We start from the raw sequence: 14,597 nt of genomic DNA, 5'->3' as shown, positions 1-14,597 counted from the left end.
AACGTGCAAATCAGAGATGACAGTCAAAGGTAATGATAGTGAAGATGAAGAGAAACCAGACTAAGAAGCAACTACATGAGGCAGAATCTACTGGCCTGAACTTCTACTTTTTTAAAATGCCCCTCATATGCGACATTTTCCCTTTTCCGTATTTTTTCGATATAGATGTGGTATCCTTTGCATGGAAAGTTTACACAATAAGATAGTCAAAACTGGAAGCAATATGGTCTTCTTCGTTTTTTCTCCCAAGGTATTAGGAGGGAAAACACATTAGAAAATGCAAGAACTCAAGATTCAAGAAGCCAGGATTATAGGCTTGTCTTTGCCAAAACTATGGGCATGACAACAATCTCTTAAAACTTTGGTTTTCTCATTTGTAAAAAGAAATTAAACTAGATGACCTAAAACCTTTGAAAGTTCTAAAATATTACGATTGTTAATAATATATCTTAAATCTTTGGGAGGTCTCCAAAAATGCAAATACTATCACCTATATTAACTATGAACCAATGTGAAAAATCCATCAAAAACAAGCAGACACTATTGTACCTGTCATTTACTTAAATGTATCTACACATACTGATTACATTTATTGTGAAGGATTTCATGACAGACATTAAGACACGTAGTTACCAACTACTTCTCATCTGAAACCCTTAGGCAAAACTGAAACTCTGTAAGATGGCTCTGTCAGCCATTTCACTTTCAATTACTGTATTTCAAAATATACCCAAAAAGGAGCATTCTTTTATTGGAGTGGTTTCAAAAAGCTAAATGAATGTCTGCAAAGTTGAATGGTATTATTGTTGGGTATAACAGTTTTCAGACATAACGCTAGTATGGAATCATATTTGCCTGAATCTCTTACAAAAGAACATTTTAAACAATATTCCTTTATCAAAGAAAACAAGAAGTGTTTCAGACTTGATAAATATGGTCTTGAGATTTGTAACCACACTGTTATGTGACTTTTTCTTAATTTTGAAAGAAAAACTGTACTACAAATTCTTGCTCATAAAGTCTAGAAATATTCTAGCTTCTCTTCAAGAATAACTTTTATGACTGATGGAAAAAAAAAAAAGTTGAGTCAAAAAATCCTCTTCCTTCAGAACAAAAAGATGAAACAAATCTCACTTTTATTAAAGGTGAAAAACCCAGGTGCAAAGCTTGCATCTCCATTCTGTTACAAATTTATGTAGCATAATTAACAGGGCCTAAGTTAAAGTTATGTTTCAAAGGAAATAACATTCCATGGTTTTGTAAACTCTACTATTAAACTATAAGCAGAGGTTTTTCTAATGAAGTTATATGTTACATTACTACTTCTAGTGTTTCTTCTAGAGACCTGAACAATTTTTTGCCTATATGCTACATTATATACACCAGAATAGTTCCTCTTTAAGGTACTCATGTGATTTCTCTCTTGCTCCCTAAAATAGCATATACTTCTGAGTTAACCAAAATAAATTCTGGAAAGAGCTACACTGTAATTTACCATGATCAGAGTGTAAAATCCTTTAGGATGCAAATCTGTATCAGTTTAGAATCATCACTAAAAACTTTCTGTTCTTTCAAATCAGCTGGTATCAATGAACACAAAATTAATCTTGCTACCAAGGCACAAGAGATGTGGGTGTTCAGTATGAAGCCTCAAATCTCAACTAGACTCTTTGTCTAAGAAAAGAGTCTTTATATTGATTTTTCTTACATGTAATTTAGTTATTTAAACTAATGGTTTCAGATCCTAAAAGTTTTTTTAAGTATAAAAATTTTGAAGATACACAAACTGATCTTACTCTACCAGAGAGGCTTTATTAATTCTAATCAAACAAATTTCACTCAAGAAAGAAGTGTATTCAAATCAAAAATTTTATAAGAGGGGAAAATATTCAAAAAGAATAGAAGCAGGAATTAAATAATCTATTCAGTGTTGTAGCCTGTGCTATTTAAATACAATTCAGAAGCAGAATATTTTCAACTTTTTTCAAAAGTTGCCTGCTTAAAAAAAATTTTTAATCTTTAACAACAAAATTAAAATACATTTTTAAAATTCCAGTTCAAATATATTACGAAGTTAGCATGAGAAATATGAAAAACACCACCTCTGATTTGTTTTGTAACGCTAACGTCCAAACAGAAAAGCTAGATGCTCTTTCCCCAAATATATCTGGTAAGACTCCCACAGGAACACCAGTATAACAAGCAGTATAAATATTCCAAAAAACAAAATACAATTATAGTACTTCGCACTCCAAGATATTCATTCAAGGACACCTGGCAATTAACTAAAGGAATTATGAGAAAAGTTTACAAACAACTAAATATTCTGGGGCCCATTCAGCTATAACAAGAGAAAAAAGTTATTTGCAATAATAACAATCCTTTACACTTGCAAAGTACTTTGTAGTTTTCACCATCCTTCATGATAAAACAGTTTATAAAGTTGTGCTAGCTTCTTCCCAGAATGAAATCAGCAAGCAAGCGAGCGCGCGCACACACACCCACACACTCTACTACTTTGATCCTAGAGTCCATCAATCAGCCCTGTCAATTACAAAAGCGTGCGCAGAACGATAAGGCAGCACTTCAGATATTTCCATCGTCGTTATGGCTGATAATCAGTTCATTCAGAAATGTTTCGCTACGATCCTAAAAACTCTCTTCCACATAGTTGGATCGTCTTTAAAGTTTAAGCGGGATAGGCAGATGTTCCTGGGCTCCCTAACTCTGGGGAAGGGGAATTTCTGCCAGGATGGGCCCTCAGGTGACGACTGACTTAAACCCACCCTTCTCAGGCAGGGAACTGGTTCCACCTGTCCTGGAGTACGAGCCTCGTGCCCTCCAGGACGAAGGACAGGCGTTTTTCAATACAACGTCCAGCTCTACTTCTCCTAAGAGAACAATCAGTAAGAGCTTACTAAGGGGTCCCTAAAATTCTCTCTCACCGCCCAGGAAAACAAAGATTCAGGCCCAGCGCTGTGTCACTCGAATTCCGTTCTGGATAATCTAGGTGCCCAATAAACCTCAGCACGCAGTCGTCTGGCAGAGGATGGGGTGGAGGACGTAAGAATACCCAAGGTGAGGCGAAATGAGGTACAAGAACGAACTCGGAAGTTCTGCCAGCAAAACGCGGTTCGTCTCTCAGAAGGTCCTACATTCGAGGGGAAGGTGCGGAACTGGAAACTGAGAATGGGAGAAAGCGAACTCGCAGCCTGGCGAAGCGGCGTGAAGAAGTGGCCGCCAGGCACACGACAGGAACAGAAGGGACTGCGCCGAGGGACCACCGGGCTGACTGGCCCCTAGGGCCAAGGTGCCCAACGGCTCACACCAGTGAGGCTGGCGAGGACCCAGGCGCTCGGGGACGCCCGACAGACTCCTCCGCGAGGTTTCAAACCGCCGCCCCCGGGAGGCGCTCAGCCGATTGGAAGTTCCAGCACGACCGTCACCAGCAGCCCAGGGCCGGAGCGGCAACTCCTCGGCGGAGCTCTCCCAACCGTCTGCGTCTCCCCTGGAGACCAGACCCCCACACACAAACTCCACCTCCAACCGAGGTCCCAACTCGAGTCCCGCCGCCAGCTCCTGGCACGCGGAGAGCGCCCTTCGGGACCAGACCTACGCCCCCCAAGCAGGCTGCGCCGCGGGAGTTCGACGGGCGCGACGCTGGGGTCTGGCAGAACCCGCGTCCCTGAGAGTCTGCCCCGGGACGCAGCCCCGAGACCACCTCCCCCTCGCCCCCAGCCCGGGCACGGCCCGACTGGGCTTCGACCCACCCATCCCGCGAGGTCGCGGGCTGGGCGAGGACCCGAGCCAGCCTTCTCCCCCCGCCCCTGCTCTTACCCATCTTTTCGCCTCGCCTTGTAGACGTGCCCGTAGGTGCCGCGTCCCACTTTGCACCCTTCGTACTCAAACAAATCCTCCACCCGCTCCCGCTCCGCCGCCAGCTTCGCCTTGAAATCATAATCCATTGTCTGCTTTCCCCATAGAGGCACCGGGACGCGGGGGCCGCCGCCGCTCAGTCCCTCCTCCTCCTCCTCCTCCCCCCGCGACCGCCGCTCCACTTCTCCAACAGCCACCTCTCGGGCGCGCGCGCGCGCGCCGCCCGCCGCCCCGCGATTCGCCTTCAGCAAGGGACTTCTCGGCGGCCGCTGCAGCCACCTCCTCCACCTCCTCCTCCTCCGCGGCGGCGGCGGCGGCGGCGGCAGCTCCCGCAGGCAGCCCCAGTCCCGCCTCCCCCCTTCATTTCCTTGTTTTGGAACCTGGTGGGCCGCGCCGCGGCTTCCTCGAGCTCATTAACGAATCCGCCCGCCCGCCCCGAAGTCGCGGAGACTCCCGGGAAATATAGTTCCTTTTGCCTCCGAGATGATTGAGTTTTGCGGTCGAAAGAAATACAACTCCCATGCCTACATGGGTCGCTATAGCCCCGCCTCCAGGAGGCATGCACGCCTGCGCACTGAGGCCGCCCCACCTCAGGTAGCGCTGGACTGCCAGTTCCTGCGAAGGTAGAAAGCACAAAGTTGCAGTGTGCTTTCTGCGAATCTGTCGGAGCTGGTGGGAAGAAGGCCCTTGTTCTGATGTAAGGAAGGTACTCTATTAAAACTGTCCCCGGGCGAGGAGAGTGGAAAGTATTTAACAAGCGCCTTGCCCAGGAGTTTGCTCCAGAGGTTTGCTAGGCAAGGACTGTGGTTAGGGCAGTTACACTGAAGATTGTTGTTTGTTTTTTATGGCCATTGGCCCGCCTCTTGCCCCGCCCCATCCAACCGCTCATTGGCGAAGAAGAGAGAATGACGTCCTCGTTGATGCGTGGGTATCCCCTGGCTTTGGCTTCTTTCCGGCTCTTGATTGGTAATTGGATGTGCTCGGTTCTTCCTGATAGGTTAATCTTTTTTCTTTACGATGCAAAAACCGTATTTCAAAAGCTGAACATTCAGCGGTTTCCTCGTTCTAGCATCAGCCAGAGAACTTTCGCGCCCCAGCAGCAAGTCTTCATTTCTTGGTATTCTAATCATGGTCTCTTCCTAGCATGTGTAGCCAAAGTTTTGGCCATCTGTCTAAGGACAATAAAAGTACCTGCGGGATGCAGCGTTTGAAAACAATCATTTGGGTTGGACTGTTGAGGGGGTTTTGTTTTGGTTTTTTTTTTTTATGATTTTTCCATAATATTGACGTTTTCCTAGAATGTTCAAGAAAGTCTCGTGCATAAAATGTATCAGATGCTTGTGATACAATTTTAAACCTGATTAGTGCTAGAATAGGACTTACATAGAGGAGAAAAGAGTCAATTCCACCTGAAGTGGCAATGAAAGTTAATAGTGACCTGCCTGATAGGTTTTGGAGGAAATCTGGAAACCTGGAGGGAGGAGGAAAGAGGACCGTTTATTTATTACAAAGTTTCCTGGGAGACTTCCTCAGATCTTGATGTAAATCATGAAGTATCTGAGTTTGTGTTGTTTCCCGGCACTATAATAAGTGCTGGAGATGCCAGATGAAAACTGGTCTTTTCCACTGGGGACTAAAACGTATTGAAGTAATAAACATGCAAGCAAATTAAAAACAAACTGCGTGGGTACAAAGAGAATAGAATAGCATTTCCAGAGGAGTCAGGGTAGGCGTCATGAAGGAGGTAGTTTTTTCAGCCAAAATTTAAAGAATCTTATGTGGAGGATAAGTGGGGAAGTAAAGAGCAGAGAATTATTTCTCGCAAAATGGCATGTGCATGTATCATGAGAGAACCTAATGTATTCTGACAAATGCAACTAGCTTGAACATTACAGATTAATTAAGGCAGGAAAAGGGGGTGGTTAAGAAATGACTGGAGAGATAAACAAAAGTTCAGATTATGAAGAGTTATATATAGTAAGTTCCTGGAAGCTTTAGATTTCCTCATTCTATAGGCAATAGAAAGCCATTGAAGACTTTTAAGCCAAGCTGGGTTGACTCAGGCCATCACTGAGAATGCATTGCAGATCAATTTGCCAGTCTCCCCTATTCAGCTTTCTTCCTTTTCCTTCGAGAAGTATTGATCTCATCAACATTCCATAATAAACTGATCACGTGTTAATCTCCGTCTCAACGTGTACTTCCCCAAGAGCCCAATTTGTGGAATTCCCCATGTGTGCAAGATGATATACCTTAAGGTTATTCATTGAGCATTGTTTCTCCTAGGAAAGGACTGGGAAACAACAAAAATGTTCATTAGAAGAGGAATGGATAAATTACGGTACATGCACCAATGGATTATTATAAGGCCCTAAAAGTATTGCAAAAGCTATGAATGTGCCTCTCTGATTTCTTCCTTGCAGGAAAGCACCAGCTGCTAAGATTTGAATCTACCACTGCATTTGCAGTGAGCTCACAATACCCAACCATTGCTCCTAGCCTGTGACTGAACGTAGAAGGATACTGAGACAGGTCCATTCCTGCAAGATGCTGGGTTCCTCTGAAAGTGACTCTAGCTTAAAAACTCCCCAGATTTAAGCCTGTCTGAAACTTAGAACTGTGTTGCAGTCTGAGTCACTGCCTACTCAACCATCTTTTCTTCCCTCTCTCCTTCACAAGAGCAGATCATCAGGACCTGACAGCTCCTTCAGCTCCCTCCTTTCTCTCTCTCACGGGCATTTCCTCCAGTAAGTCTCTTACAGGTCTAATCGTATCTTGGCATCATGTGCTTTTCAGAAGACCTAAACCATGAGGCAGTTGTTTAGGTAATTAAATGGAAAAACCTCCAATATATATTTTTAAATGAAAAAAAAAAACAAGCAAGAAATAGAAGATTGTCCCTAATATGCTAACATTTTTATACAAAGAAAAATATATATATACTTGCTTATATAGGCATGACTTACCTCTAACAGGACCACAAGAAACTGATCAGGGGAGAAAAACTGCTTGAGAATCAGAGATAGGAGGGAGAATTTGTACTGCATACCTTTTTGAATTTTGATTCATGTGATGTCTTTTCAAAAGGTAAATAAAATTTAAATGAAAAATTTAGGAACTTGGCTAAAAAAGGTAGGAGAAAGACAGGATTGTAGCTACCATAGTCAAGACAAGAGTTCTATTTTGTTATTCGTTTGTTTTTAATAAGAGGAAGGAACTTCTCATATAGTGAAGGAGAAGAGCTAGTGGAGGAAAAAAAGGTGAAACCGATACACTTACAGCCATCCTGTTTTTCACTTTCAGTAAAATATTCAATTAATTACAGGTGATATTCAACACTGTTAAAATAGGGTTTGCATTCAATGACTTTGCCCAACTGTAGCCTAATGTAAGTGTTCTGAGCACATTTAAGGTAGGCCAGGCTGAGCTCTAATGTTCAGTGGGATAGGTGTATTAAATTCATTTTATTTTCAATTAACGATGAGTTTTTACGGGACATAATCCCATCGTAAACTGAGGAAGATCTGTAGTAACTTTTCAGTTCTATATGATGTGGGAAGCACGATCAAGTTCAGAGGACAAAAGAATCAGTGGGAGTAAGGGCAGGTGGCTGGAGGAAAGAATGACAATTTTTGGCAAGTAACTGGGGTGAGAATGAGAGCTAACATTTACTGAATCCTAGGTATTTTATATAAGCTAGCTAACATAATCCTTACAAGTACTCTGTGAGGAAGTTGTGCATTATCTCCATTTTACAGATAACAATACTGAGGCTCCAGGAGGATAATCTGTGTGGTTGGTCAATGATACAATTTAATCCCAGGTCTCTAGGACAATGGAGGATAAACCACACTGCCAAGTACTCTTAGTGTACATTGGGCTTTCCTGGCAGCTCAGCTGGTGAAGAATCTACCTGCAATGCAGGAGACCTGGATCCCACCCCTGGGTTGGGAAGATCTCCTGGAGCAGGAAACAGCTACCCACTCCAGCATTCTGGCCTGGGGAATTCCATGGATTGTATAGTCCATGGGATCATAAACAGTCAGACAAGATTAAATTATCCCATCGAGACATTCATCCTCTTTGTCGTTGACTCTACTTTTATATGTTAAAGTTACCATGTCTGTTTTTGTTTCCTTCATATTTGATTGATATCAGTCACTAGGTCCCCCTTCTGAGTGCATAGAAGAGTCATAGGGCTTATGAAAGTGAAAGTTGTCAGTCGCGTCCAACTCTTTGTAACCCCATGGACTGTAGCCCGCCAGGTTCCTCTGTCCATGGGATTCTTCAGGCAAGAACACTGGAGTGGGTTGCCATTTCCTTCTCCAGAGGATCTTCCCAGCCCAGGGATCAAAACCAGGTCTCCTGCATTGCAGGCAAATTCTTTACCATCTGAGCTACCAGGGAAGCCATCTGAGCCATAGGGCTTATGAAATACACAGAATTTATAGTTGCCACTGCCATTGAGATGTTCATTTTTCAGTATATATAAGAGGCTTTCCTTGCCTTTGCTGTTGCCACACAACCAACAGCAGTTCTCTAGTCAGTCAAGTTTCAGAGTATTAACTGCTATATAAATACTTGTTACTCTTCTGGAAGGCATATTTAGTTTACTTAAATATTGATTTAAAGTCTGAGAATAAAGCTTCAAGTTTAAAGGCTAGTAGGGAAACAGATTCTAGACTCTTTAGTACAAGTCAGTGCCAGGGAAGCTGAAGAAGAGAAATTGGAGGCAATGGGATTAGGAATCAGGCCTCTCTCCCTACTGGAATGAGGATGCAAGCCAGATCAAGAGAGGGATGCCCATCTGCTGCTGATCCAGTGGAGGAAGAAGTTCATGCCTATGTCAGTTTCCTAGTACTCTTCTGACAAATTACCATAAACTGAGTGACTTCAATTGAAAAGAATTTATTCTCTTGTAACTCTAGAGGCCAGAAGTCTAAAATTAAGGTGGATATAAGGTTGGTACCTTTCAGAGACCCAGAGGGAAAACTGCTTCATGCCTCTTGTCTTCAATTCTGATCAGTTCAGTTCAGTGCAGCTGCTCAGTCCTGTCTGACTCTGCGATCCCACGAACCACAACACGCAAGTTCTCCCTGTCCATCACCAACTTCCGGAATCCACCCAAACCCATGTCCATTGAGTTGGTGATGCCATCCAACCATCTCATCCTCTGTCGTCCCCTTCTTCTCCTGCCCTCAATCTTTCCCAGCATCAGGGTCTTTTCAAATGAGTCAGCTCTTCGCATCAGCTGGCCAAAGTATTGGAGTTTCAGCTTCAACATCAGTCCTACCAGTGAACACTCAGGACTGATCTCCTTTAGGATGGACTGGTTGGATCTCCTTGCAGTCCAAGGGACTCTCAAGAGTCTTCTCCAACACCACAGTTCAAAAGCATCAATTCTTTGACGCTCAGCTTTCTTTATAGTCCAACTCTTACATCCATACGTAACCACTGGAAAAACCATAGCCTTGACTAGACAGACCTTTGTGGACAAAGTAATGTCTCTGCTTTTTAATATGCTGTCTAGGTTGGTCATAACTTTCCTTCCAAGGAGTAAGCGTCTTTTAATTTCATGGCTGCAATCACCAATCTGCAGTGATTTTGGAGTCCAGAAAAATAAAGTCAGCCACTGTTTCCACTGTTTCACCAACTATTTGCCATGAAGTGATGGGACCGGATGCCATGATCTTAGTTTTCTGAATGTTGAGCTTTAAGCCAAATTTTTCACTCTCTTCTTTCACTTTCATTAAGAGACTCTTTAGTTCTTCTTCACTTTCTGCCATAATAAGGGTGATGTCATCTGCATACCTGAGGTTATTGATATTTCTCCTGGCAATCTTGATTGCAGCTTGTGCTTCCTCCAGCCCAGCATTTCTCATGATGTACTCTGCATAGAAGTTAAAGAAGCAGGGTGACAATATACAACCTTGACGTACTCCTTTTCCTGTTTGGAACCAGTCTGTTGTTCCATGTCCAGTTCTAACTGTTGCTTCCTGACCTGCATACAGGTTTCTCAAGAGGCAGGTCAGGTGGTCTGGTATTCCCTTCTCTTTCAGAATCTTCCACGGTTCATTGTGATCCACACAGTCAAAGACTTTGGCATAGTCAATAAAGCAGAAATAGATGTCCTTCTGGAACTCTCTTGCTGTTTTGATGATCCAGAGGATGTTGGCAATTTGATCTCTGGTTCCTCTGCCTTTTCTAAAACCAGCTTGAACATCTGGAAGTTCATGGTTCATGTATTGCTGAAGTCTGGCTTGGAGAATTTTGAGCATTACTTTACTTGCGTGTGAGATGAGTGCAATTGTGTGGTAGTTTGAGCATTGTTTGGCATTGCCTTTCTTTGGGATTGGAATGAAAACTGACCTTTTTCATTGTGGCCGCTGCTGAGTTTTCTAAATTTGCTGGCATATTGAATGCAGCACTTTCACAGCATCATCTTTCAGGATTTGAAATAACTCTGCTGGAATTGCATCACCTCTACTAGCTTTGTTTGTAGTGGTGCTTCCTAAGGCTCATTTGACTTCACATTCCAGGATATCTGGCTCTAGGTAAGTGATCACCATCGTGATTATCTGGGTCATGAAGATCTTTTTTGTACAGTTCTGTGTATTTTTGCCACCTCTTCTTAATTCTGGTGGTTGCCAGTAATCCTCGACAATCTTTGGCTTGTGGCAGCATAACTCCAATTTCTGCCTCTTTCTTATCATGCCCTTCATTCATTTGTGTCTGTGTCCAGATTCTCCTCTTAAAAGGGCATCAGTCATTGGATTATGGCCCAAACCTTAATATAGTATGGCCACATTGTAACTTGTATACATCTATAAAGACCTATTTCCAAAATAAGATCACACTCAGCTTCCAGGTGGCCATGAATTTTGGGGGGGACACTATTTAACCCAGGACACAGCCTGAGTTTTGACTCTGTCTTTGTCTCTGTCTCTCAATCCTGAAAAGGGAAAGAAAATGGTCCTTTACTACATCGCAATCAGTGGGCATGGGAGGGACTTTTTGGTATCTCCAGACTAGCGTTTTTAATTTACGTTTTTTTCTTTTCATAAAGGAGAATCTAACTACAAGAATGTTACTAAAACACTCCCTCTTTATCTTTTAGCTGAATCTCTCTATTCTAATAACTGAAACTTATCATGGTGAATGAATCTGATCCTTAAAGATTAGAATTTTCTGTAGACAGATTACAAAATCTTTTAGTTTTCATTGTCATTGTTTTGGTAGTTCATGTACAGAAAAATATCAGATGTCCTCAAATATATGATAACTACAATATGCTATAAAAAAAATTAAAAAGTAGGTTAATCAGTCTCACCGTGGATGCTTAGTTCATTTTGATTGCTGGGGGGACTTTTTCATTCAGAAAATTTTAAATGGAAAAAAAAAAAGAATTAAAAATGAATTCCAAATAGGAAGGAATACATGAAAGACTACATTGGAACCTTACTCGTTTCTTTGGCTTACTGTGTTTTCAGGAAAACAGAAAAAAAAGAAAAAGTCCACAAATATGACTTTGCCAGTCGTTCTTTAAACTTCTTAGCCCTTCTATAGCATTAATTATTCCCTGACACCAGAATGGAGCCTGCCCTAGGTTTCCAACAAACAAACAAACAAATAAATGATAACCACCCAGAAATTAATAAGGCCTAATCACATGCCTGTAAGGAATTTGAAAAGTTTTATCTAAACGTTACAAAACTGAGTTCATTTGACACTGGTAGGGAACGTCAATGAAAGAATAGAGTGATGATTTAAACAGTTTGTTCAAGTCACAATGTGGGTATGCCCCATTTACAATGGATTAGTCATCAGGAGAACTGAGCTGCAGATCTTGTGTATCAAGTTCTGCAAATATATGATGGGAATAGTAAGCAAAGTCATGACTTTTTTTAATGCTTATACCCTTAGTCATGACCAGATTATAAGCTATGTGAAATCAAATTTGAATATGGATAAAATTTCTCTTAACACAGTCTTAGATTCTAAGTCAGGGAAATTTGTTGAAGAGATTCACCGAGTTGTTTCCTAGTGGTTTAAGGCTCAACTCAGGATCATCTCTTTTTTTTTTTTTTTTAGGATCATCTCTTTCAAGAAGTGTTCTCCTACCTTGAGACAAGGTTGGATGCCCTTCATTCATAATGCAGACAAGGACATGGCACCCCACTCCAGTACTCTTGCCTGGAAAATCCCATGGACGGAGGGGCCTGGTAGGCTACAGTCTACGGGGTCACGAAGAGTCAGACATGACTGAGCGACTTCACTTTCACGTTTCACTTTCATGCACTGGAGAAGGAAATGGCAACCCCCTCCAGTGTTCTTGCCTGGAGAATCCCAAGGACAGCGGAGCCTGGTGGGCTGCCGTCTGTGGGGTCGCACAGAGTCGGACACGACTGAAGCGACTTAGCAGCAGCTTCATAATGATGACATCCTGTGAGACCGCTCTACACTTTGCTTATCTTATGTGTATCATGTTTACATGTCTTTCTTCCCAGATGGGCCATGAGTTTCTCAATGAACCAAGATTAGACTGGTTGCTTTCCACATTCTTACATTTGGTATTTTTTGGTTTTGGTCTAGGTATACAATTCCAAGTTAAAAATGAATTTTCCTCAGAACCATGAAGGTATTACCTATTGTCTAACATTCAGTGGTTCAGATGTGTTATAAGACTGTTTTACCTAACCTTTTTTAAGTGTCCTGTTTTTCCATAGAAATGTCTAGCATGTGATCTGTAATCTCTCTTGGGTTATTTTTTGGCTGTGCCGGGTCTTAATTGCGGCACATGGGGTTGCAGCACATCTTTGTTGAAACATGCGAACTCACACTTGTGACCTGTGAGATCTTGTTGCCTAACCAGAGATCAAACTCTGGCCCCTTGCATTAGTAGGGCGGAGTCTTAGCCACTGGACTCGCAGGGTAGTCCCTGTTCTGTAATCTTGAAGATACCAATCTTTCACAAGGGTATTTTCCATTCGTTTTTCTCTTTTAATCTCTCTGGTATTTTCCTTCCTCTTCTCCAGTGCTATCATGTCACTACCCCCTTTTTTCCACCCTTTGGCTTTAGACTCATTATCTTGCAGACTGATTTTTTTTTTTTTTTTTAATTTTGGCTGTGCTGGGTGTACGTTGCTGCATGGGCTTTTCTCTAGTTGCAGTGGCTTCTCTTGCTGTGGGGTACGGGCTTTACGATGCACGTACTTTAGTAGTTGTAGAGCACAGGCTTAGTTGCCCCAGGGCATGTGGGATCTTCCAGGACCAGGGATATGAACCTGTGTCTTCTGCCTTGACAGGAAGATTCTTTACCACTGAGCCACCAGGGAAATCCCCTGCAGACTGACTCTTAATGCCTCTTATCAGTTGTCTCTTTATCTTCCTCTTCGGAGCTACTACTTGTATTAGGAGGCTTAGCATTTCCCTCCTCTCAGAGTAGAGCACTTCTGTTTTTGGCTAACTGTCTGATGCCCTTGATTTGACAATTTTGCCTATAGGAGGAAAGGCGCTAATAAGGGCGGGTCAGCAGACCTATATGCAATTCTCCAACTAACAGCCCAGCTCTTCTGTCTGTTGGTGCTCTCCCTTGTATGCCAATTCTAGCAGCCCCAGAACTTCTCAGAGGTTTATGGCAGGCCACCTGCATCTCTCTAGCCTTTTAGATGAAGATTCCAGCTTCCTCTATTATATCTGTCAGAATAGTCTTTTAGAAATATTTTTGGGACTTCCCTGGCAGTCCAGTGGTTAGGACTCCTCGCTGCCACTGTAGGGAGCATGGGGTCAGTCCCTGGTGGAGGAACTAAGATCCTGAATGCCTCGAGGCATGGCAAAAAGTTTAATATAATATTGTGTATATATATATATATATATATATATATATATATATCTCAAAAGCTCATTATCTAGTCTCTCCATTACTGGTTTATTCTGAATCTTTCCTTCAGTGTTGTCTTAAGAGAAACAGAAAGAAAATGTGTGTTTAGCACCCTGTCCCCCAGCTTTAACCAGAAGCAAGAATCATGATGTGAAGGCAAAAGCTCTATTTTATTTACTAATAAATATCCAGTGCCTAACTGTTTATAGTACTCCTAAGATACTAAATAATTTCCTCCCACTTCCCTTTTTTTTTTTTTTCCACTTCCCTTTTTTTTGATACTCAATCTTTAAATAAAAGAATGCTGCAGGTATCCAAAGAGTTTATCCCTCTTCTATATGACTTAGCTATAGTAGCCAAATGAACATGGCAACAAAATTGGGAATACAGCACTACTTTTTTAATCAACTTTATTTTTTAGAGCAGTTTTAGGTTCACCATAAAATTGAGAGCAAGAAACAAAGATATCCTATTACTTCCTATCCCCCCACAAATCCATAGCCTTCTCCATTATCAAAGAATGTAGCACTTCTTTTACACTTTATTTTTCAATTAAAGTATAGTTGATTTACAATATTATATATGTTTCAGGTGTAGAACAATGATTCACAATTTTTAAAGATTACACTCCCTTTATAGTTACTGTAAAATATTATCTAACATCTCCTGTATTGTACAATATATCCTTGTAGCTTATTTATTTTTATGTATAATGGTTTGTACCTCTTAATGTTCTACCTCTATCTTGCCCCTCCCCCTTTCTTCTCCTCACTACTAACCACTAGTTTGTTCTCTAATCAATAGAGAACAAAGTGTTTTGTTATATTCACTAGTTTATAAC

General features: G+C 41.9%; 1 protein-coding gene across 3 annotated transcripts in view; it reads right to left on the bottom strand.

The window, feature by feature from the left end:
* Positions 1–14,597, bottom strand: part of CDK19 (cyclin dependent kinase 19) — a 268,286-nt gene that overhangs the window by 171,234 nt on the left and 82,455 nt on the right. Inside the window, exon 1 of one of the 3 annotated variants that reach the window (XM_065911733.1) lies at positions 3,838–4,061. The exons of 1 other annotated variant lie outside the window; for it this stretch is intronic. In XM_065911733.1, the coding sequence (XP_065767805.1) occupies positions 3,838–3,965 (128 nt within the window). In that variant the 5' untranslated portion in view covers positions 3,966–4,061. Of the gene's footprint in view, positions 1–3,837; positions 4,062–14,597 lie in introns of those variants that run through there. One more of the 3 variants, XM_065911734.1, reaches the window with a different exon arrangement.

This window comes from Muntiacus reevesi, chromosome 19 (assembly GCF_963930625.1).
Source record: "Muntiacus reevesi chromosome 19, mMunRee1.1, whole genome shotgun sequence".
Classification (NCBI taxonomy): domain Eukaryota; kingdom Metazoa; phylum Chordata; class Mammalia; order Artiodactyla; family Cervidae; genus Muntiacus; species Muntiacus reevesi.
The sequence above is the reverse complement of the archived record's forward strand: the minus strand, read 5'-3'. Positions and strand labels throughout refer to the sequence as shown.